Here is a 25,294-nt window from a genome sequence, read left to right as displayed (position 1 = left end):
GGGGGGGGGGGGGGGGGTCCTGTCTGGGGCGGTGACACTAGACCGGGTCCACCTAAAGGTCACTGGTTTGCTTTTGTGCACAACAGTTCCCTTAATGGAAAACCACAACTCCAGACTGGGAATGGCCATGGCAGCTATTCTCACAGCAGGCAGCGCTGTGTGTGTGTGTGTGTGTGTGTGTGTGTGTGTGTTTACTCCATTATAATACCAGGCAAACAAAGGGCACGCATGCATTTATTTTGCGGAATTACATGAATTGAACTGCTTCAGTGTCGGTCTCGGCATCGATGCAAACATTAGAGTGTCTGGAAAAGTCCTTCTTTTCTTTATTGTTTGACTTTAATTAAGGAACGTTAATCTGACAGCTAATATTGAAGAAAAACAACTCTGTGTGTAATCAGTCCTGGGATTAAATAAATGGCTTAAGATGATCTGTGGATTGTTTGTTTCCAGACTTGTTCGTACGCTCTACACACACACACACACACGCACACACACACACACACACACACACACACACACACACACACACACACACACACACACACACACACACACACTCCGTCGACACTCAGTGGCAGAGTCTTTGCCAGCCCAGCAGATGGCAGACACACCTCTGCCTCTGGTCTGTGCTCACACCACGTAGTTCAACAGAAGATATCACACAGCAGTCATACTTATGATCGTTACCTGCTCCAATAACATGGGCAGGTAAACTGGGACAGCTGGGAAGACACAAATGGGACATTTGTTTTCTCCATAATCTTAATCCTCACCAGGATCCTGCAGCGTCACTGCTCCTCCATCACGCATATTAATATACATAACAACATTCCCTATATAATACAGTAATATAATACATGTTTAATATGATTATTTATATCATACAGTAGTATAATACTTTCTGTATTTAGTATTATTCTCTAGTATGATTCATTTTTCTAAATTGGCCAAGTTTAAACTTACGTTGGATATTTATATTATTATTATTATATATATTATATAATAATAATAATTATTATTATATATAATATATATATATTATATAATAATGATAATAATTATTATAATTATTATTATTAGTTCAAATTTATGTTGGGTATTTATTATTATTATTATATATATATAATATATATATATTATAATAATAATTATTATATAATATATTATATAATTATTATTATTATTATTATTATATAATATATATATATATATATATTATATAATAATAATAATTATTATTATAATTATTATTATTAGTTTGAATTTACCTTGTGTATTTATTATTATTATTATTATTATTATTTATTAATAATTATTTGGACGTTCTTGCCATGTTTACCGTTATGTGTTGCTAATTTTAATCAGTTGTGTTGATAATTTACAACATCTTTCTTTAAACGTCTTAACTTTCTAAATAATTTTTAAAACTATACGCGACTAACTTCCGGGAAGTACCGCGAGGCTCCCCACGCCGCCATTGCTGTGAATAACACCGGTCCGATGGAGTGAACGGAGATTACGTGACTCTCATTAAACGGCTCCGGGTTTTACTCTCTAGGTTGGGGGGAAGCAGCGCGCATGCGCGACATTATTTAATCTCCCTACAGAGTTAACGCGCAACACCGCTTTGACAGCAAAGTATTAACAAAACATTTAAACGCAACACTTTTTTGTTGTTGTTGTGTTCAATTCAGTCGACGCGCGCGCGCTCTCTCCTGTCGGCCCGCGGTACAGAAAGTGACTTTGTGTGACTTTTATTTGGGTCAAGAGGTAGTTAAGCGACGCTAGTTCCGCCTTTCTTCCTCCCTGTGATGGACAACAGCAGCGACAAGTGTCACAAGTAAATCAGGGACGAGATCCAGGAAAACACTCAACACGTCTCCTGACTTTCTTCTTTTTTTTTTTTTTTTTTTTTGGGAGGGGGGGGGATACACCTCTACACAAAGGAAAGGTGAGTAGCCTCTTTATGAGCCACAACACAACACACCGTCTGTTTTAACGTAAGTATGAGCTAAGTCACGTTAGCTAACAGGGCTAATGCTAGGAGCTACCTGTTGCTGGCTCTGACTTACTGTAGCTGGAGGATTAGCATTACGGCAGCGCTCTTTTGTAACGCGTCGCTATCTTTAGCTCTCACGTCTAGCGGGGGTCGGGACACGGTATGCACGGGGGACACCGGGAAAACACACACACACACACACACACACACACACACACACACACACACACACACACACACACACACACACAGACACCAGCGTACAGAACCGTATTCAGACTGTGTCACAGTGACGGTATGATCTTTAACTTTTCCCCCCCGATTTTAGCATGTTGTCCGCTACCTGTACCTGTGTGACGTCAGCTTGTGGATGTACACTTTAGTCTGAATAACTGGGGAATACCGTAACGTCTTTCAAGACCCTTTAACGGCCGTGTGAATGTTAAATTAAGCCCCATTTTATTTACTTATGTGTTGTTTTGTCCCCCTGGGCGTCTCTGGGTCCTATAGATTAGCCGTATAGCTTTATATCACGCTATAAAGAGGCTTCAGGTGTGAGTTGTTCGGGCTCGCAAAGGGAAGCGACTTGTCTCCGTGTGAAAGCGTTCCGCTGCATTCCATTCACAGGCCCGTCTACCTGTTCCAACAGGCACCGCGGTGCTGTTAGTACCGTACTGGAGCTGTGGCGCTACGCCCTGTAGGACACCGCAGAAGAGAGAGAGAGAGAGAGGGGGGGGGGAGACAAAAGAAGAGGAGCTGCGAGCTTTACTGTGTTTGTTCTCAGACAGGCGGCATTGTCAGCCCGTGTGTGTGTGTGTGTGTGTGTGTGTGTGTGTGTGTGTGTGTGTGTGTGTGTGTGCGCGCGCGCGCGTGCGTGCTTTGTGTACGGATAGCGGCTCGCTGACCTCGATGCAGCAGAAGAGGTGTTTTTGTAAATCTCAATCTAGATGCAGAAAGGTGGGTGAGAAACTTTTTGGAATGAAGTGGAGGAGGTGATGGTGCATGTTGGCACTTTTTTTTTTTTTTTTTTTTTTTTTTTTTTTTGCCCAGATATATAAGTTTCTATTGCATGTCTTAACGGTGTCTTAACTATTGTAGGATAGGAGTACAAACATATGCATGTTTCTGGAACTTTCTGGAAGTATTCCCTGATTCCTAGTAGATTCACAGACGGGGGAACAAACTGTAAACGTGTCAGTATTTGGTGAAAAGCAAGCTGCTGCGGTGGCTACAGTAGGAATCAATAGAGCATGGATGTTGTTCGTTTTTGTTTGAGCGTTCTTACATAATCAGGCGAGCTGTCGATGGCGGGTCATTGACATCCAGACGATCTCCGGCTTGGTTCTTCTCGGGAGCGAGGCCCCCCAATGGCTGACTGTGTACTCCGGCTCTGCAGCGCTCCCATTCTCTCTCTCTCCTCTCTCTCTCTCTCCAGTGAACTGGGAGTCCTTAACGAGCTAATTGGGAGCTAACGGTGAACACACGGCCGGAGTGTGAAACGGCCTCCTAAAGCGTATCATTGAGCGATCTCAAGTTTATTATTGCTTTGCTCGGGCAACGTGATTGCTTGTGCCGTGGCTTTCCCCAAGTGTGCTGTGATTTATTACAGCGAGTTATTCCCCCCGCTCACCGGTGTCCTCTCTGATAGAAGCCTCCAACGCCGTACCCACGTCTCTTTATTCGTCCTTCTGAAAAGGACGTACGCTTGAATTAAAGCACTGAAAGATCCGCCGATCCCGATCCTGATCCTGATCCCGATCCCGATCCTGATCCCGATCCTGTTGCCAAACCTGAAAATCTGGAAGCCGTTTGTTCTTAAAAATTGTACTCATTACATTATTACATTACAGGCATTTAGCAGATGCTTTTATCCATTTATTTCTACACACCGTAGACGCTGCTACGGGAGACATTTTGGGGGTTAAGTGTCTTGTTCAAGGACACGTTGACATGGGACTAGCAGGAGCAGGAAGCCGGGGAATCGAACCGCCGACCGCCGCTGATTGAAAGGCGGCCCTGCTCTCCACTTATCCACGGTCACCCCGTCCTCCCGTGTTGTCTAATTCTCTAAGAGAGGGATTACATGTGGGCGCGGTTCACAAAAGGCGAGGAAGCGACGGCTTGAGACGGGGACGGAGACGTAAGACAACATCCTCGTCTCCTGAGACGAGGCGTGAACCTTGTGTGTGTGTGTGTGTGTGGGTTTGGACAAGTTCACGCGGTTCTCAGCCGCTCTAGTTCACTGGCTGTTAATGCGGCGTTAACCTCACCTCTGTGTTTCGCTGCTCTATCGCCGGCTGGTTGTCGTCTGGAGGAATTGGGTTGCGGCGGCGCTGAACTTTTATCTAGTGAATTATTTGTGTAGTTTTGAGGACGTATCGGCTTCTCGCTCTCTACGGGGGGGAGGGGGGGGGGGGGGCAGGTTGCTAGCCATCAATAATACATGGATGAAGTTTCATTTTTGAAATGGTAATAACTTAAATCTAGTAGGGCTGCCGTTGTTAATCGAGCTCAGAGTCTTGTTATGTCATAGAAATCCAGATTCGTGACCCGTTGGCTACATGTGTGTGTATTTTCTGTTGGACTCGGTCATCTGCTCTGGAGACGATTGTTCCTTTTGGACGTTTCAGTGAAACCCTGAGGCTAACATGTAGCAGTGGATACTGGCCTTTTTTAAAGTGCTGTACTGACGCGTCGTCTTGCATGTTGTGTGTGTGTGTGTGTGTGCGTGTGTGCGTGTGTGTGTACACTGTACACACTGTACACACAGAGACTTGTCAAACCAGTTGGACTGAACCAATGCTGACTGGGCAGAGGGGTTGTCTTTCTCTTGGGGGGGGTTAAGCTGAAACTTAAGCTGCTGTAAAAGCTCAAAGCCAGAGTTTCCTCTTCTAGCTTCCATGTGAGGTAATGAGGCAGGAAGTCGGACCATTCGACCTCCTGTTCCAGTTCTTGTTTTATATATTTTACCGGCGTCTCTTCTTTGCACTTGTATTTCATCACAACTACTACTTTTTTTTTTTTTTTTTTTTTTCTACGGCTGAATCCACAGAGAAGCGGTGCTTCCTCGCTCCTTAAGGACTTGGCCTAGTCCAGCTGATTAGAAGGTGAAGTGCACTCTTCCTTGTCATGCTGCAGTGTACATATTGTGCAGCCTGTTCAGTCACACGGGGCTTTTGACGTTCCAAAGTGCAGCCCGATACTGCCGTTACGAGACGTAGTAGAGCTGCTGGTTTTTGACCAATCGCAGGCAGCGCCGTCCTTTTGAAACGGTTCCGTGAAGGAAGCTGGGAGAGTCGACGCAGATTGAGTTTGTATTTTTTTTGTCAATGTTTCTTATCCGTGACCTTGACCCTGAGGTCGTTCCCCTCTTTCTTAAAGCGACGGGATGATTGACAGATCGCTGATCAGCCGGTTAAATGATTTGCTGACTACGACCGTATAGACCTGGCTGAAGCTAATTAGATCAGACTAAGTCAAGTCTGGTTTAAGAAGTGCTTAACTTTGAGACTTGTACCCCCTTTACACCTTGCCTTTTTTAAAATGTGTTTTGGGTGATCGGATGCAATTGGATAGTGCTTGACCGCATGATTGGTGTAACTGTACCCATAATGCATTGGGGGTGGTTTGTGGAGACGCATATTGATACTAGGTGTAAATAGGTTAAACCGTATCTAGATATAATCTGGGTACGAGACAAATATGTAAAGGGTTCACAGACCTCGTGCATTAAGCACGAATATCTTTCCACATTAGCTCATATAAAACCTATTAAAACCTGCTTCATGAAACAGACTTACCTGAAAATAAGCCTGGTTTACTGAAGTAAGCCTGTCTTAAGTGGTAACAGCCTTCAGGTGAGCTTTTCTAATGAACCCTAACTGAGCATCGAGACTCGTCCACATATTTCACTGTTATAGAGGTAGATTTGGGCAGATAAACCTGTCTCTGCTTCACACACACACACACACACACACACACACACACACACACACACACACACACTGTGTCTGTCTGTCTGTCTGTCTGTCTGTCTGTCTGTCTGTCTCTCTCTCTCTGTCTCTCTGTCTGTCTGTCTGTGTGTCTCTCTGTCTCTGTCTCTCTGTCTCTCTCTCTCTGTCTCTCTCTCTCTCTCTCTGTCTGTCTCTCTCTCTCTGTCTCTCTCACACACACACACACACACACACACACACACACACACACACACACACACACACACACACACGCACACACATCATGAGATACTGAGCTCATTTTGCTAGTCATCGTTTTGACATGTTGAGTAATTTGCATTATTTAGTTTTAACAAACATCCTGCTTTATGGACTTCAAGAGAAAAACGCTCTAATTTTAATTACTCAGAACTTTGGTGTATTTTTTTCCTCAGTCTTTTTAGATGATTTCTTTGTGTAATTAGTTTGCTTAATAGTCTCACAGTTTCCACAGTTGATTTCCAGTCAGTATGTGAGTTTAATTAGAGCACTATTTTGTCTCCGGCTCACACAGCAGAGCTTTGTTCTGCTTCCAGACAACATCGAAGGGCCCCGAGAGCCTTTCACCCATTCACCCATTCACCCATTCACCGACTGATAATTAAAATCTCCAAAGTCTTCAACGGTCAAAATAACTTTTGTTAACTTTCTATAAAGTTTAACTTTAATATCTTATCTCTCAGTCCAGTGCCTCTAAACCTCTATTTTTGTTTGGTTCATTTGTTTCAGAAGCTGCTGACTGCTGAGTTTCAGACACTGTGATGGAAAATCCTGGTAAGAGAATCTTGTGTTTACATGTTTAACGCTGTGAGCATGTCGTCAAACATGCCGTGTGTGTGTGTGTGTGTGTGTGTGTGTGTGTGTGTGTGTGTGCGTGTGCGCGCTGTAGTGAGACTGCTGTTATCTCAGCGATTTTAGTATCGCAACGACACAAAGCGGTGAGTCAACACAAACCCAGTGTTGGGCTGTGAAGCTGTCCGTTAAAGGGGGCGGGCCCTATGTGACGCACTGTTCTGTTGACACTGCGGCTGTCTGATTGGCTCCGCCCCCCCCCAGAGGACACACCTGTAGGGTTAGCAGAGCTGACGGCTGTTCTCTCGCTGTCGCTCGTCGGCCTTGTGTCTTATTTCACCTCTGTCCTCGAGCCCCGGCGGACCTCAACACGCCTCGTGAACACACACACACACACACACACACACACACACACTGCTGTAGCCCAGAGGAGCTTCTCTTCCACAACAGTCACTGGTGGGGATACTGTACCGAGGGATGGCCGTTCAGTCCCAGTGTGTTGGTGAGTAAACCTGCTTTTTACCTGGTGCTGAATGCTCAGTTCTTGCGTTGCTCCATTGAGGTGTCAGCACAGGGCAGCGCTCCATGACCCCTTTACAGGCCAGATCAAGGAAGCTTGATCTACTCCTCCCTGGGTTTAGGGTTAGGGTCTCGTGTCGGAGCGTCAAAGGTACAACAACAACAACAACAACAACAACAACAACAACAACGCTTCACATGTAACTTGATCCGACAGGGCAGAGTCCTCTCAGCGCGTTGCCTTGTGTTACGTCATATACTTGAATTGTTTTTTTTGGGTGGTTTTGTCACCGATGACACATTGTGGTAGTATTTGTGTGAGTCATGTTCACAATGCGTTGTTTACAAAGCCTGGGGGGAAAAAAGGAAACGTTTGTCTCCATCTGCTGCCGAGCGACAAAGAGTCATTTCTTTTTAGAGGACGTCATGGTTTGTGACCCGGCTCTGATCTTCCTGGCTTGTGGTCCTGCGTTCCTCACATTCCTGTGTCAGCAGCTGTGATTCGGGCGACAGAGGGAGCAACGGTGGTTCACTCTGTCACTCCTTACCAAACCTCTGACCTTTTTTAAACTGAAACATCTCCATCTATTACATCCTAATGGACTCTTCTCCCCCCGTCATCAACAGGTCGTTACGCTGCCTTGTCCTTTTTTTGGAGTAAACTTGGTTCTGGAGTCTCTAACATTCCTGTTTCCATTTCTCTACCATGCAGGGAGGACCTCCTCTTCCTCCCACACACTGATTACACATAACCCGCTCACACAGAGCTGTAATAGAGATGTTCAGACACAGGCTGCCTGGTGGATGTGTGGGATATTAATAAGGCCTCTGGCTCAGGTTGTCGGTGTTTGTTTGACACTTTAAAGATGATCTTAAGATCCGTTTAAAGAAAGATGTAGAGAGCCGTAGTGTGTGGAAATAAGGAGCAGCAAGATTTTCTGAATTTGCCTGATTTTTTTAAAGACACCAATGGCAAAAAAAAAACAACAACATTCATACAGGGAAATGTATGAGTGTTTGTAAAACAGAGTTGCTGATGTGTGTTCAGTTGGCACATGCGTTCCACAGTTTTGAAAGGACAAACCCTGGAGAGTCATTGGACACCACCGCCGTGTCACTTCCTGTTGGAGCTCCACCTCGGAATCGACTCACCTTCCACTTCTCGAGTTACCTCACCCTCACAGAGTCCGCCCCCCCCCCTCCTCGCCCCTCCAGGGAGTCGTGTTGTTTTGTTTGTCAGCCTGCGAGCTTTTTTGGCTCGATGGCCCAAAGCTCAAAGCTCAAAGATCTGCTCTGCGGAATGAACGGCATCTGCTGGATTACCTTATTATTGGCGTACTTTGCTCCAAGAAAGGGGAGGGGCCCAGGAACTTGGAGAGTGTGTTTGTGCTTTTAAAGGGAAAAAGAAGGAGGGAGGAAGCGGTGGGGGGGGGGGGGGGGGGCAAGGACTGTAGAGACGAGGGAGAGAGAGAGAGACTAAAGGAGCAGAAGTGAGCGGTTGAGGCGGTCTTGAGTTACAGGAGCTCTATGTGTCGTTGGAGGAGAGCGCGGTGGCGTTAGCTTTTCCTCTCCTGCCTCCGGCCTCGGGAGAGGCAGGGCCCGGCGGGCCGGCGGGGACGGGAGCCGTAGCATGGGACACAGTGCTAGCAGTGAGCCTGTGGCCCAGCAACCAGCCCACCGCGACGCGGGTGAGTCAAAACAACAACAACACCAGGAGCTCGGCACTGATTGCCGGGGGTTTTATTTCGGTGGGTAAACGGCCCGGTTTGCGTTTTGTTCACGGTGGGGTGAAAACGCCAACGAGAGGATCCTGGGCTCAGGTGTTTGGTAGAGCAGAGAGAGAGAGACTAGAAGGCGGCAGGCTCAGACGGGTGGAGAAGAATGTGTGCAGATGGAATGTGGAGATTGTGAAACCTTCAAACCACACAAACATCCCTCTGTCCACTCTCACTGTGGACTCTTTTTATTATGAAAAAGACCAGATTTGGGGCTACGAGGCTCCGGCTCTCCACCATCAGGATCTGGTTGTCTTCTATTCAAATGACTTGTCTTCTGCAGTCATATTGAGGTCCACAGGTGTAAAGAGAACCCTAAAGCCCCCCGTCTCTCTCTCTCTCTCTCTCTCTGTCTCTCTCTGTCTGTCTGTCTGTCTGTCTGTCTGTCTGTCTGTCTCTCTGTCTGTCTCTCTGTCTGTCTCTGTCTCTCTGTCTCTCTCTCTCTCTCTCTCTCTCTCTCTCTGTCTTTCTCTGTCTCTCTGTCTCTCTCTCTGTCTTTCTCTGTCTCTCTGTCTCTCTCTCTCTCTCTCTCTCTGTCTTTCTCTCTGTCTCTCTCTCTCTCTCTCGCTCTCTCTCTCTCTCTCTCTCTCTCTCTCTCTCTCTCTCGTTAACACTAATAACAGTTCAACCTTCCAGAACCTGTTTTTGCCGTCAAAATGCGGATCCTCTTCCAGGTGCCATTTGCACACCTACGAATTCTGTTTGCAGCTGTTAGAAGCAACTAAGTAACACGTGCCACCTCCTGTCCGTCACCTCTGCTCTGCATAACACTCTGTAATGTGCCGACGCTAAGCCGTCTAGTTAACCGTTAGTCAAGAGGAGCCGTTCGCTTATAAGTCGTCGGAGCAATATTTGCTTTATGTTTTACCGCAGGGCTGCTTCTTCTTCTTCTTCTTCTTCTTCTCTCGTCTAAATGAAGCGAGTAACACGAGAACATCCTCTTCGCTCCACTATTTGCTCTCCATGCAGAGTGTATTTTTGCCTCAGGGGTTGTGCTGTATAGATGTCATGTGACTGGCGTGAGTCGTGTGGACAGCTTGACCAGTAGCCTGGTGTCAGGGTCAGAAATAGCTGCGAGGGCCTCTTGACCTCCTGCATCTCAGCATTACATGCAAGAGACCTGCTCCACCTCATACAACGCATGTGTGACGTGCAAACCTAATCTGACCTGCTTTTCCTGAAGCTTTTTTTTTTTTTTATCGGTAGCGGGAAGATAAAAAAAAAAAAAAGGGCCAATATCAAAGGAGGGTCAAGGCTGCAGAGTCCACGTCTCTGTGTCCTGTGAGACGAGAGACAGTGTAGCGTTCGCAGTGGTTTGGAAATGCCTCGCGTCACGTTGGCGTAGTCTGTTCTGTCGATTACCGTGTCGCTCTCTAGACCACATCCGGTTCTGACCTCCTCCCAGGAGGACATGTTTTTGGTTTGTTTGTTTGTTTGTTTGTCAGCAGGATGATGGGAGGGGGGGGGGGGAACTACTGGCCTGATTTTCATGAAACTGGGTGAAGCGTGGGCCACGAAAAAGAACCCATCGAATTGTGAGGGTGCGGCCGTGGCGGAGGTCTGCTCTCCGAGTGTATTCATTCAGTCACAATAAACAAAACAAAGAATGTGCAAATGTCTGGTAATCATGCTCTCTATTTACATCTTCACTCTCCTCCTCAAATCACATCACCTTTGCAATGCAGCGGACTTTAAAGAGCCAGCGAGAATTTACGAGATAATGTCGTAAAACCATACTATCTCGATGAGATGGGACTTATAGCTAAACCTAGAGCCTAACCCAGATATTTATTACTGAAAGGGCCGTAGTCCACCACATGTTACAACGCAGGTCAGATTATTCAGAGAGGTAGAAGAAGGAGGAACGGTTCATTTGATTGATCAAATATCAGGACCGGAGGTGTTGATGATTCATCTTTAGCTCTGCTCCCTGACTCATGATACTCTCTACGTTTATCTCTGGCCTTGGGGGGGAAACTCATCTGCAGGATGACGTTTTTTTTTTTTGTTTTTTTTTTATAGTGATTGTAAAAGCTAATAATTCCTGTTTAATCACCTCGGTGAAACGTGTTCATGACAACCCTGTAGCATTTAGTACCGGTCAGCTACGCTGTTGCTGGATCGTTTCTCAGATCTAGCTTCTACCAAACCGATGTTGTCTCTCCCCTTGTTTTTCGTGTTTGTTGTCCACATTCACTCTATTAACCACAGCCTACACGTCCGCCTGTCATCATGTCTTGTAATATCAGAGTAAGGAATCGACTGACGACTTTTAATCATGTGCCGATAGCTGATATTTATAGTTAATTATAGAGTTTGTATTCCAAAAGAAGTTATGTAGTTACAGCTTCTCTTTCCTCTACAACAGCATCACTGGCGCATGCATTCATGTGTTTATGAATCTCACTGTAGCTGCTGTGATGAGCTCATCTGTCTCACTGTACATTAGATGTCCCCGTCCGTGAACCGTCTGTCTTCTGTGGACTCGTCCTTGCTGCCACGCTGCAGTGCGACTCGTCACTTAAACGTTGTCACGGTGGATCCACACCCACTGTCTTTCTGCTGTGTTTTAGTTTTCCTATATTAAAATATGCTTCTGATATTGGCGGTGAACCTGACGAATGCAGAACATATTCCATTGTCCTTTCTAAAGCCATCACCGCTGTGGCAGAAATCCCATTAATTCACACTCCTCTGTGAATGGTAGCAGAAGAAGCGGTGCCCCCCCCCTCCCCCCGTATGACAGCTGAAGGGGAGTTTGGAACCAGCTTTGTCCTTTTTCTTTATCATGACAGATGAAGCTCAGAGCTGAGCCCTGGCCCGATGTCTGGACATGCGTTCCTGATCGGGAACCTAAACATGTGTCCGTTGCAGCCTCAAGAGAGTCTCTGGATTCTCAAAAACGAGGGTTTCTACTGCGTCGTAGCATCATATCTGACCGACGTGTTGGAAGTTCTGACAGTTGTTTATGAACCAGAACTGGTCGCGTTCTCTATGGTCACAGGCCACCGGCAATGTGGGCGTTTAGTGAGGCTGAGCAGATTTAAGATCCACTTTGCCCAATTTGTAATAAATGCTTTGCCAAGATTTCCGTGGTGAGCCTGAATAATATCTTGGGGTTTGTCACCATAGCTGGGACTGTTCAGTTCGGTGTGCGTATTGATCTCTCTTTGTGTTGCGTTGGTTTGCATCGGTTGCTTTGGCCTTCTGGGGAGGTCCGACACCGATACCTTGTGGCTGAACGTTTGTGAAATGCCTCTTTATAACAACCCTGTCGCGTTCATGCAGACGATGAGGTCGACCTGCAGCACGGCACAACGGGGGGTGAGGAAGGAAACTCTGGCGAGGGATCGCCTCCAACCAAACGCAAAGGCAAGTTCTCCAAAATGGGGAACATCTTCAAGCCCTGGAAATGGAGAAAGAAAAAGCCGAGTGAGAAGTTCGCCGAAACATCGATAGGTATGCCGGACACACGGGCGTCTTATTTCCCTCTGGCGTGTGCGTCTACGTTGTGCTGATTTCTTTGTGTGTTTTATTTCTCTTTTTTTCAGTCTTGGAAAGAAGAATTTCTGTGAGAAAAAGTCGCCAGGAGTTGATCGCCAGAGGGGTTCTAAAGGACATCCCAGAAAACGGTAGGTCGAGCTTTACCCGTTCTAGTTTAGGAATGTTCTGCGGATGAATTGCCTCCATTTTTTTTAAAATGACACTTAACTGTATTTCCCCTGCTTGTGTCTTCCTGGGACAGAGAGCAATGATGTTAACCACTCCAAAGCCCCACCGGTGAAGAATGGGCACCCTGTGCCAATGGACATGGACAGGATGTCTGAACCGGGGGTGCGGGTGTCTCGAGGGGAATCTGACATGAAGGGCAACGCCCTCAGGCCGCCCCAAGTCGACGAACGTCGAAGCAGAGCGCCGTCCGACGCCTCCCGGAGTAACCGGGCGCCTCTGGACGTGGACTCTCACGCGCGGCTCGCCGTGGACGTGGACAAACGAAGCCGCATTCCGTCGGACGTCGAGAAGAGGGGAGCGTCGCTGCCCCGAGGACCTCCACAGGACGATAGGTACCGCAGAGAAGAGAGGCGAGACGGCAAGGACGACCGGGAGGACAGAGGAAGGAAGAGCAGGGAAGACGTGGAAAGAAGGGACTGGCGAGAGGAAAAGGAAAGGGACGGGGGAGTTGACCGCAGAGAGAGGCGGGAATGGAAAGATGATCGAGAGAGGAAAGATGAAAGAACAGAGAGAGACAATAGGGAAAGGAAGGATCGAGACGAGAGGGAAAGGAAGGATCGGGACGAGAGGGAAAGGAAGGATCGGGACGAGAGGGAAAGGAAGGATCGGGACGAGAGGGAAAGGAAGGATCGGGACGAGAGGGAAAGGAAGGATCGAGACGAGAGGGAAAGGAAGGATCGAGACGAAAGAGAACGGAGAGATCGGGATGAAAGAGAACGGAGAGATCGGGATGAGAGGGAACGCAGGGAGCGTGACGATAGAGAAAAGAGGGACGACAAAGATAAGGATCGGCGTCTTGAGAGGGAAAGGAGAGAGAACAGAGACGACAGAAAAGATGACCGAGAACTAGAAGACAGGGAGAGGAAAGATGCGCGAGGCGAAAGAGACGACAGGGAGAGGAGAGATGACCGAGACAGGCGAGAAGACAGAGACAAGGACAGACATGATGACTGGGCCAGGAGGAATGAAAGGGAGTGGAGAGAAAAGCCAGAGCCTCAGCGGCCCGTGGGCGACCTGCGGGCCATCGTCAGGCCCGTCTCAGAGATGGACTTGCGGCCGTCTCTGCTGAAGGCGTCCTCCGAGGACAACAAGAGGACTCGTCCGGCCTCGGAGGCCGACAGGAGGACCACCCTGCCCAGATACAACCAGGCGACGGAGTTCAGAGAACGCTCAGGTAAGATCTCTCTCAAGTTTGAATTACGCTTGCTAACGTTGTGACGTCTCTACGTTTCAGGTGGAGAAGCGGTGGGGACGTTGTTGTCTCGATGGTTCCTCTGACGCTGCGTTTTGTGCTTCCTCCGTAGAGTCCGCCGGCGTCCGCTTCACCCCTGACCCTCGTCCACCAAAAGACTCTCAGCACGAACATTCATCAACCAAACAAGCTCTGCTGCCCCCTAAATTTCTTACCGCTCTTTCCACCGAGTCCGGCAAGAGTCCAGCCCCCTCTTCCTCATCTTCATCTTCATCCTCCTCCTCTTCTTCCTCCTCCTCCTCCTCTGTTGCCGTAGCTGTGGCCAAGCCCCCAAGGACGGTCTCCCTCATAGCGGAGGACCCACCTCGACCCCCCGTCGCCGCTCCTTCCTCAGCTGACTCTGACACGCCGCCGCCTGTCCCCCCCCACGCCAAGCAGCCTCCGGTCCCTCCACCCAAACCCAGCAACCGCAACAGCAACCCTGCACTATTTGGTGAGTTTGTTGGGGCGTATATTATCAGCCTCCATCTATAAACAGCACAATGTATTGTTGGAGAGGTTCACAGTTAGCAGCCTGTTGAACCAGCAGTGTGTCGGTTCAAACATGCTGTAGTCGTTTGAACGTAGGGGAGGAGTTGAGCTTAGGACAACGGGTCCCTAGAAACAGGCTGCACCGCACATGTTGGTTAATGTTTACGATCAGGTGCGAAGTAATTACTTATTAACTAGTGGTGCATCGGATCGTAACACTCAAGGTTCGGATCGGCACAAAAGAAAGAAAAAAAGGGAGTAAATATAACTTTTTAGCAGCCGATACTAGTTGCAGATCTTTGATCCATATTGCTCAAGACAAAAAAAATCATTTCAACCACTCTGAAGTCTGTAAACATCAACAATTCCTTTTACTTTACTTATAGTGTTTGTTTTTTTTGTCATAAAAACACAAAATTCAAATATGTGAATAAAAGATTGAACTAGTTATGGATTAGAACATACCTTCACTAAATACTAATTTTCACTGAACAGAACCTTTTTGTTCTCCTCGTGTCAATTCAAACACGGATTAGTTGTTTACAACGTAACGTTATCAGAGATCGGCGACTAGAGAAGCATTAGTGCCGATGTCCCGATCGCATATGTTACTGAATTACTGAATATTGGCGGATAACGATCGTTATGTAAACGATTAATGTCAAACAATTAATCCGTGGTTCACGTGCGCAACCGAGACGGTTGATCTGTACTGATCACGGATCAACCGTGGTCTGTTACGCCGCGTTATGTCACGCCGCGTTGCGTCACGCCACGTTGCGTCACGCCACGTTGCGTCACGCCACGTTGCGTCACGCCACGTTGCGTCACGCCACGTTGCGTCACGCCACGCTACGTCACGCCACGCTACGTCACGCCACGCTACGTCACGCCACGCTACGTCACGCCACGCTACGTTACGGCACACAACGCCACGTTGCGTCACGCCACGTTGCGTCACGCCACGTTGCGTCACGCCACGTTGCGTCACGCCACGTTGCGTCACGCCACGTTGCGTCACGCCACGTTGCGTCACGCCACGTTGCGTCACGTCACGTCACGTTACGCCACGCTACGTCACGCCACGCTACGTCACGCCACGCTACGTCACGCCACGTTGCGTCACGCCACGTTGCGTCACGCCACGTTACGCCACGCTACGTCACGCCACGCCACGCTACGTCACGCCACGCTACGTTACGCCACACAACGCCACGTTGCGTCACGCCACGCTGCGTCACGCCACGTTGCGTCACGCCACGTTACGTTACGCCACGTTGCGTCACGCCACGTTACGTCACGCCACGTCACGCCACGCTACGTCACGCCACGTTACGTTACGCCACACAACGCCACGTTGCGTCACGCCACGCTGCGTTGCGTCACGCCACGTTACGCCACGTTACGCCACGTTACGCCACGCCACGCTACGTTACGACACGTTACGCCACGCCGCGTTACGTCACGCCACGTTACGTCACGCCACGTTACGCCACGTTACGCCACGTTACGTTACGCCACGTGATGTTACGCCACGTGATGTTACGTTACGTCACGTGATGTTGCGCCACGTTACGTTACGCCACGTTACGCCACGTTATGTTACGTTACACCACGTTACGTTACGTTACGCCACGTGATGTTGCGCCACGTTGCGCCACTATTATTAACCATTTTCACGGTTGGAGAGAAGAATGGTAGGAAAGCCAGACTAAGTTTTTCTTCAATTAGTTACAAATGTGTGCATTTATGACCTCACTTCTGATTAGGGAAGTGATTTTTCGGCCTTAAATATTCTTCGTTCATTCATTGGCTCCTTCATTCAAACAGAAAAACAGTTGCGAGGTTCAAAGGAAGTAAACGTTGGGATTTACGCGGTATGTTGGTTGTGTGAGGTTTGTGCCCACACCTCTTTCAGTATTATGGCTGTTGACAGACTTCATCGTCTTTGGTTGGTGTGTGAAGGAAGGAAGTGAGGAAGACACTGTAGGTGGAGCAAGAGACTCTCAAAGTGTAGTATGTCAACAAGCAGATGCAGAAAGTGTTCAAGTGTACGTTCAAGGCTCTTTAAGTATCCACAGTACAGCCGTCTCGAGCCTCGCGGTGAGGCCGCGGCGCGTTGCTTTGTTGGTGTTTCCCCGTGTTGTCGTTGCCAGTCTCCAGTTTCTGTGTGTGCAGACACCAGTTTGTGAAGAGGAGACGTGCACCGACTCGTCTTCTGCACCGTTTATATGTTATGCGGTGCCAGCAGAACTTCCCTGGAGCTCAGGTTGACACCGATTTGTCTTTTTAGTATTTAATCATATCCTTTGTCCCAGAATGTCCACGGCTGCTCTGGTTCACGGCCCGTCCCGGCACCGTCTCTTTGAAACGGTATCTGTGGCAGAGACACATTCCATCTCTACGTCTCTCCTCTTTCATATTACATATTGTCACACGAGTGCTCATACTTATATTTGGGTGTTTTGGAAAAACACCAATAATGACATATCGGCTAATTGTAATGATGTGGATGTGGATCCGTTAGATCTGTTACTAATATACTGAACGGGGAAAAGTACAAAAAAAACCTCGTCAGTGCTCCCTGGTGGAGAAACGCTGTACAGGTGAACCTGTATTTGCATTACTTCAACCTCGCTTAGCAGTACACCGATAAGAACTTCTGCAATCAGCTGATATCAGCTCAGAGTTATTTCTCCACAGAGGCCGGTTTGATATCTAGGGAGGGACTCTGCACTCTGCTTCTGGACCACGACAAACCACACCCTCTTGAATTTTAAACCCCGCCCCCATTTCCCTGACGTCTCCACTCATTTTTGCCAGCTTCCTCATTGAACAGGGGCTCTGGGGTCGGGGGCTCTGGGGTCGGGCAGCCCTGCCACCGGACCAGCTGGAGACGCCCCGGCGAGCTCGGCCTCTACCTTTCTCTGCCCGTGTACCTGCGGCACAGAGCCGTCCATGTCCGCTCAGGTACCCAGAAGGGGTGGGACGCCACATCTCCATCCACCCTAACCGAGCCTGCCGATTTGGTTGCATCAATCCCCCACCCCCCCATCGTAGCTTAATACCTCACCTCAGTTCTAACATCAGTACCGCGAGCATGTGTATTGCAGTTCTAATTCAACTTGCATGTTGACCCCGATGGATGTTGATCCAGGTGTGTGTTATTAATGTCGCTGACTCTTTTCTAAAGCTTGTTATTGACATATTTGCTTGGTTTTGTTAATAAAACATAACTTCACCGCCGCAGACTGAATGTGCGTCTTTCGCGTCCCGACGGCCGGTTCTGTTCGTGAGCATCACTCCGTACGACGTGTGTTGATTCCTGCTGTTCTTTCTTTTCTTTAACAGCCGAGCTCCCGCAGCCCGGCAGCGGTATCGTCGTGGTGGCGGCGCCCGCCAAGCGCTCGCCCCCGACGCCACCAAAGAGGATGACCCCGGTCACCAAGCGCCATTCTAGGGACCCTTCGCCTCCCGCTCGGGACCCGGAGTCCCCCGCCGCCGGCCCGGCTCCGGCCCCTGCACCGGGGCCCCCTGCTGTCCTTAAAGTAGATAACGGCGAGGACGCGCCTCAGACCTCCGCCGAGTCTCTGCCTTTGCCGCCGGGCCACATACCTCCATCTCCTCCCAGGGTTCAGTCGCTCCTCAGCGCCGCCTCCTCTTCTTCCTCCTCCGGTCCCGTGCCCGCCGTGACGACCGATCCCCCCAGCCCGACCACGGAGCCCCCCGCCCAGCTTCCCGCCATCCCCCTGCACATCCTCATCCAGAGAGCTCTGGCCAGCCCCTGCCCGGCTCAGCCCAACCCCGACGGCTCCCAGAGGGCCCACTCGCTGCTGTTCGAGTCTCCTCCGGACTTCCTCACCGAGATGGGGGGGAACTCGCGGAACTCCCTCCCTGTCACCATTGAACCTCTCAGGCTGTAAGCGTCCCCGCATGTCGTTGACATCGAGTGTGTTATAATTCCTTTAGAACATGACAGAACAGTGACTCACTGCCGCCCCCTTTTGTTTTACAGGCAAGAAGACGACGACTTCGACATAGAGGAGGAGATGCGGAAGCTCCACCCTCACAGGCCTCCTCGCCAGCCGGATCTGGAGCCCCGCAGCAGGAGGGGTTTGGTCGGGGACCTCAGAGCAAGCGTCATCCACGAGGGCGGAGGCCCCGAGGACAGCGAGGAGGACTCCGACGGCCCCGTCCTGTACAGAGACGACGAGGACGAGGAGGACGACAACGAAGACCCTCCGAGTAAGTCCTCATGCTGCTGGGGTTTAAAAAAAAAAAATACAACCGTAACTTTCCGAGCAGCCGGCGTTAAATATGCACGTGTGCGTTAAATGTGTCCCACCAGCGGGCGGGCTGGCGAGTCGCGTGAAGAGGAAGGACACGTTGGCCCTGAGGCTGGAGAGACGAGAGAGGGAGGAGCGGGAGTCTCAGGAGGACCAGGACAGCATGAGCTGGCAGAACAAGGAGCAGTGGACGGCGGTGAAGAACAAGATCAGCACGGCGCTGACGAGGTAAAGGAACGAGCGCCGACTGATTTATGTCCTCGCCGGGAAAATTGGATTTGGCGAGTCGCTGTCATCCGTCTGATATAATGGCTGATGCGGTTTGACAGGTTTCATACATTATTTATAGTGAAGTTAATATCGTTTGTCTCGTGACGTGGAAGTCCCTTCTCGAGACACAATATGTCCCTTTACGTATGTAGAAATATAAATATAGAACCTTTTAAAAATGAGTGGTCAACAGTGTTGTGTGTCTCCAGGCGGCTGAGTCAGAGGCCGACAGCAGACGAGCTGGAGCAGAGGAACATCCTTCAAGGTACGGCGCTCCCTTCATCCCTCACCTCTTCATCCAGGTTGCTTTATTTGCATCCTCTTCATCCTCCCTTCATCTCTGCCAAAATCAATAGTCCGCATTCATCACATTGTCGACCGGCTAATGTGTTTTCTCTCTTTCTCTCTTTTCTTTTCTCCTTCCTGCCTCAGTTTGTTTTCACTTTTATTGAGATAATGTGTCTCATTTGAATAATGGTGTTCAAGGGGGCAGATATACAGACCATGCATACGCACTGTTTACCCTCTTCCTCCTCTTCCTCCTCTTCCTCCTGCAGTGACAGCAAAACATATGGAATTTTACAATATGAAGATTTCTTAGATTCTGAGCCTGAAATCTTTGCAGCCTCTCTTTCTCTCTCTCTCTCTCTCTCTCTCTGTCTTTCTCTCTCTGTCTCTCTCACTCTCTCTGTCTCGCTCTCTCTCTCTCTCTTTCTCTCTCTCTCTCTCTCTTTCTCTCTCTCTCTCTCTCTCTCTCTCTCTCGCGCTCTTTCTCTCTCTCTGTCTCTCTCACTCTCTCTGTCTTGCTCTCTCTCTCTCTCTCTCTCTCTCTCTCTTACCAAACCGTCCAGGTTCATATCTGTGTTCTGAAGGTTTTTTTACAGAGGGGTTATGTTTCTCATCCTGGACCCTGATGTGTGCAGATTAACACATATTTAATAAAATAATGACACATTTGCACATAAGATTTGAGACAGTTGGTAACATCTGTTTTTAAAACGACGTAGTTGCTGTAATGATGGAGATGGAGATGCGGTGGGATGTTCGTAGGTTAGAGGTGTGCCTGAAAACGCTTCATCGGCACATTTACATTGGATCCAATGAGGCGGTTTGGGTAACGGCACATTTAGAGAGTTTTATTTTCCGGTTCTGCTCGTTTGCTGTGGTGAGCTGACGATGTGCAAAGCTGCCGTCCGGCACATCCACAGTCCCTCCGGCAGACTGAGACCTTCTGCATCAGGTGCAATTCCTTCATTAGAGATGTAGTTAAGGTCTCGTGTTCCACACGGAGCACTAGACTGGTTCTAAGTATCCACCAGTATCCAGAGTGTGGGTCAGACCGGCCCTTTAATTCATATGCAGACAGTTGGATCTTTTCTGTGATCCCAGAATCAATACTTCTCAGAATCTGTCAACAAGTTTTGATCCGGGACTCGTAACACACACACACACACACACACACACACACACACACACACACACGCTGTGGCTCTCCTGTCCTCAAATGACTCGGGGGGGGGGGGGGGGGCAAGACGACGCTTCGCACCCGCGCTAAAACAAAGCAGCACCTTGTTACCTTGTTACCGGCAACAGCTCGGGTGAAATGTACCTGACTGGCTGCAGTGTCTCTCTCTCGCTTGCTCTTTCGCTCTCTTTCTCTCTCGCTCTGTCTGTCTGTGTCTCTCGCTCTCTTTCTCTCTCTCTCTCTTTCTCTCCTGCTCTCTCTCTCTCTCTTGCTCTTTTTCTCTCTCTCTCTCTCTCTCTCTCTCTCTCTCTCTCTCTCTCGCTCTTGCTCTTTTTCTCTCGCTCGCTCTCTTTCTCTCTCTCTCTCTCCCTCTCTCTCTTTCTCTCCTGCTGTCTCTCACTCTCTTTCTCTCTCTTTTTCTCTCTCTCTGTCTCTCTCTCTCTCCTGCTCTCTCTCTCTCTCCTGCTCTCTCTCTCTCTCTCTCTCTCTCTCTCCTGCTCTCCCCCTCTCTCTCTCTCTCTCTCTCCTGCTCTCCCTCTCTCGCTCTCTCTCTCTCTCTCTCTCTCTCTCTCTCTCTCATGGAATGTCTTTTCTTCCTGCAGCCAAGAATGAAGACGATCGGCGAATGGAGAGGTCTGAGATCAAACGGAGGCTAACGAGAAAGGTCAGAATGCAACAAAGTAACTTCCTTGTTGTTGTTGTTATGAATCAGATCTCACTCTTCATGCTCCTGTTCCTCCAGCTGTCCCAGAGACCCACAGTGGCTGAACTCCAGGAGAGGAAGATCCTGCGTTTCCACGAGTGCGTGGAGAGCACCCACGCCCACGAGTACGACCGGCGGGCAGACAAGCCGTGGACCAAGCTCACTCCCGCCGACAAGGTGAACCTCCGCGCTCCTCGTCGCTCCTCGTCGCTCCTCGTGGCTCAGAGCTTCTTAGCGAGGGCGAGCCTCAGCTTCCTGTGCGCTTTTATAAACGCCGGGGGATTTGCATTCCGAGCGGATTCGGTATGGAGGAGGAATCCCAGGAATGCAGATGCTGCCGGTGACTCACCTGGTCCGGTGAAGCTCAGGAGGAACAGGACTTGTATGCATGTTGGAAGTGACATTAGTACTAAAAGTATCTTTTAAGTTTGTCCGGAGCATTAACAGACAGAATCTAAATGTGTCTTTGATCACGGCTTTGAGCCTCGCTATGAACGGATGAAAGCTTTTTTTTTTCCCCCCCGCTGACGTTTTGTTTCATGTCTCTTCTCAGGCTGCCATCCGCAAGGAGCTCAATGAATTCAAGAGCTCCGAGATGGAGGTTCACGAAGAGAGCAGGATCTATACCAGGTCAGCCCATCAATAATTCACTTCAACTGTTTCCCCCAAAGTTGATTCAGCGGAGTCCTCGATGCTTTACGAGTTATCTTCTGTCTTTTTGAAGACTCTCTGAATGACCTCTCTACCCGTTCCCCTCTTCTTCTACCAGATTCCACCGGCCTTAGCCTCACCATGCTGACCAGTAAAGCACTTTGAGACCGGGACTCGACTGGTGGACTAGTGAGGAGTCACAAGTCTCTCTCTGTCTCTCTCTCTCTCTCTCTCTCTCTCTCTCTCTCTCTCTCTCTCTCTCTCTCTCTCTCTCTCTCTCGGTCTCTCTCTCTCCCCTCACTGTGATGAAGACACTACTGGTCGCCGATCACCGTCAACCAAACGCCACAGAAAGCGGACAGAAAGACAGACTCCAGTTCTCAGACCGTGGAGGAGTTTTGTCGGTGCGTCCGCGATGGAAGGCGCCGTGTGCCAACAACACTAACAGAGCGGGGACGTCTCGTCCTCGGCTCAGACAACGTGTCCCCCGTCCCCCCCGTGCCTTTACCCTTTGCCTCCGCCTCCTAGTTCCTCCCTTTCCCGCAGAAACGGGACGACTACGCACATAACAGAGATCACTGTAGTTCCTATTAACGCTGTCGACGGTACCGCCTACCCCCCCCCCCCCCCCCCCCACCACCCCCACCTCCACCCCCCCTCACCTGCCAACCAGCCTTACGTATTCTGTGATTTAAGGTTCATGGAGAATGTGAAAGATTGTGACCTGATATCTGAGCATGTGCATCTTACTGTATGCTGTTGATCATTTGGAATGATTCTCACGGAACACGTGTCACTAGAATGTTTCTGTAATGAGGCACTTTATGTTCCTTTTTAATGGGGGGGGGGGTGGAGAGTTAAAGGTCCGAGTCTACGATTCTGTTTATAATTGAATTATTCAAGCAGGAAAATGTACATATTTTTATTTTCCTGGCTCTTTTTATGGTACTTTATATATATATAGATATTTATATCTATATATATAGATATTTATATATATATATATAGATATTTATATCTATATATATATATATATATATATATTATATATATATATTTATATCTATATATATATTTATATATATTTATATATATATATATATATATATATATATATATATATATATATATATATATATTTATATATATATATATATATATATATATATATATATATATATATAGATATTTATATATATATATATATAGATATATAAATATCTATATATATAGATATATAAATATCTATATATATAGTAAGTCCATAGTTGGCTGCAATTGTATAGATCAACTATGTAGATGTGATTGACTTTATATTGTACATCCACAGTAATGCTGACGTGTTTTAATTGTAAAGTATTTCTCAAATGTATTTCCAAGTAGTAATGGTACTTTTTTTTTTTGATACAGATCTTTAAGATGTTTTTTGTTTTTGTTTTTGCAAAGCACACTGGATGAATGAACAATCCACTACGGAGATTAAAATAACCTGTGATTTTCATTTCAACACGATGTGATTCTTCCAGTCTGTCCATATCTCTCAATATCTGTTCTCCACGCTCCACTGTCTGAGGGGGGTTCAGGGACCGTCCCTCTGTCAAAACCACAGAGCGTTGTGAGGTCTCGAGGTCTCGACGCAAGTCTGCATTCCTGCAGATATTGCCCAAAAATTCACAGCGACGTGCCGTTAAACGCCGGACTGCGGCCGAGACGTAAAAAAGGGTTAAAGATGGAAACATAAAAACACGTGAAATCAGAGGAATGGAAGCCGAGGTTGAGTTTATTTATTGTGACATTGTTACCTTTTCATCTCGTGAGGTAAAAGACGTCATGTGTCGTCCTGTTTCAAGCCTCAGTCCCTGAGGGTTGAGGGTTCAGGGTTTGACGGTTCAGGGGGGGCGTTGGGCCTAAATGAACGAGTGAGTACGTGGCCTCTTACAATGACCAGATGAGGGCAGTGTTTTCTAAAATGTGCAGATTAATTCACTGACCAATCCCCACCGTCTCAATACTCTGAGACAAAGCAACCGTTTGAGAAGACCAGTAAATCAGGTAGTTGTTCAGGTACAAGTACAGAAATAGTATAGAAATAAATATGTACTCAAGGTGTCCAACAGTATCTAGACTAATATATAAAATGTATGTAAGTTAATAGTTCCACATTTAAAGCGATGAAGACATTCATTAAACTCATTTAAGCAAACGAGAGGTTTTCTTTTCTTGTTGTATTCAAATCTGACGAAAAAAGCTCCGTTAACGTCGCTTAAGTGATGTTCTGTGGAATATTCCCCAGGACCACGTATAAAACACACACACACACACACACACACACACACACACACACACACACACACACACACACACACACACACACACACACACACACACACACACACACACACACACACACACACAGCTGGTAGTAATCTGCACAGTAACCCCCAGAATCAATCATCCATGGTCTTGTGGTCTCCGTCATCCTGCTGCTTCTCAATGATCCCGATTGGGCATCAAATATGTAATGTTTGAGATTTAGTTTTTTAACACTTTGTGGAGCTTTTGGTCATATTCCATGAGCTTCATTGGCTTTATTCATCTTTAATGTCGTATAACGGCAGTGTTTTAATGTCGTAAAACTCAAATGTCTTTATAGATCACACTAGACTCCTTTACCTCAGTGACCACGTCCTCTCAGTTTAGGTGGTTCAGCATCTGGTGAGGATGCCACCTGGAACACCTCCCAGCTGGGAGGAGACCCCCGAGGGAGGCCCAGGACCAGGTGGAGGGACTATATCTCCAAACTGGTCCTGGGAGCGCCTCGGGATCCCCCCCAGTCAGAGCTGGCTGATGTGGCACCGGGGAAGGGAAGTTTGGGGGTCCACCTGCTGGAGCTGTTGCCCCCGAGACCCGATCCCAGATAAGAGGTTGAAGATGAGATGAGACTACATCCTCTCATGTTGAACCTCGCCGTCAGTAATCGTCTGTAATGTCTGTTCATCGGTGCCTCTTGTGTGCCGTGTCAAACCGTGTCTCCGGTCCTTCACAGCCAGGCTTAAATGAATCCTATAAATTTCATCTCTAATTTTGATTAGAAGATCAAGACATTAGAAGATGTCGAACTAATCGGAGCCGCCGACATCTTCGGCCGGTCGCCTATCAATGCAGCCGGAGAGGAAGAGCGGCCGGGTACCTCTTCATCGTGTCGTTAGCGCCACGCTAGCTAGCAGCCGTTGCATTAGTTGGTCGGTGCAGACAGCCGTGGTCCCCAGAGGATGAATCCTAATGACTTTGTTGATCCGCCGGTCATTTATTTTCAGCAACTTGAGCATTATTGTTTTCGCTGACGTGTCTTGACCACAATTAAATGGATTGTCTTGGACCTCT

At 48.1% G+C, this 25,294-nt stretch overlaps 1 protein-coding gene across 4 annotated transcripts; it reads left to right on the top strand.

Annotated features, from left to right (window-relative positions):
• Positions 1-1,614: 1,614 nt before the first annotated feature.
• Positions 1,615-22,853, top strand: phactr4a (phosphatase and actin regulator 4a). Of its 4 annotated transcripts, XM_068736850.1 has the most exons (15): positions 1,615-1,954; positions 6,724-6,768; positions 12,369-12,539; positions 12,632-12,712; positions 12,826-13,986; positions 14,117-14,497; positions 17,359-17,505; positions 17,887-18,454; positions 18,551-18,780; positions 18,884-19,049; positions 19,301-19,356; positions 21,159-21,220; positions 21,299-21,436; positions 21,813-21,889; positions 22,029-22,853. In XM_068736850.1, exons 2-15 carry the CDS (start codon positions 6,756-6,758, stop codon positions 22,042-22,044), a joined length of 3,267 nt encoding a protein of 1,088 aa, XP_068592951.1. In that variant the 5' UTR covers positions 1,615-1,954; positions 6,724-6,755; the 3' UTR covers positions 22,045-22,853. The 4 variants fall into 4 exon arrangements, with proteins under 4 accessions (XP_068592951.1, XP_068592950.1, XP_068592949.1 ...); XM_068736849.1 differs by lacking the exons at positions 1,615-1,954; positions 6,724-6,768 and adding an exon at positions 7,130-7,288; XM_068736848.1 differs by lacking the exons at positions 1,615-1,954; positions 6,724-6,768 and adding an exon at positions 8,758-8,993.
• The last annotated feature ends 2,441 nt before the right edge of the window (positions 22,854-25,294 follow it).

This window comes from Cebidichthys violaceus, unplaced genomic scaffold, assembly GCF_023349555.1.
Source record: "Cebidichthys violaceus isolate CVI_PGR_0920_01 unplaced genomic scaffold, fCebVio1.0.p SCAF_73, whole genome shotgun sequence".
In the NCBI taxonomy this organism is placed as follows: Eukaryota; Metazoa; Chordata; class Actinopteri; order Perciformes; family Stichaeidae; genus Cebidichthys; species Cebidichthys violaceus.
The sequence above is the reverse complement of the archived record's forward strand: the minus strand, read 5'-3'. Positions and strand labels throughout refer to the sequence as shown.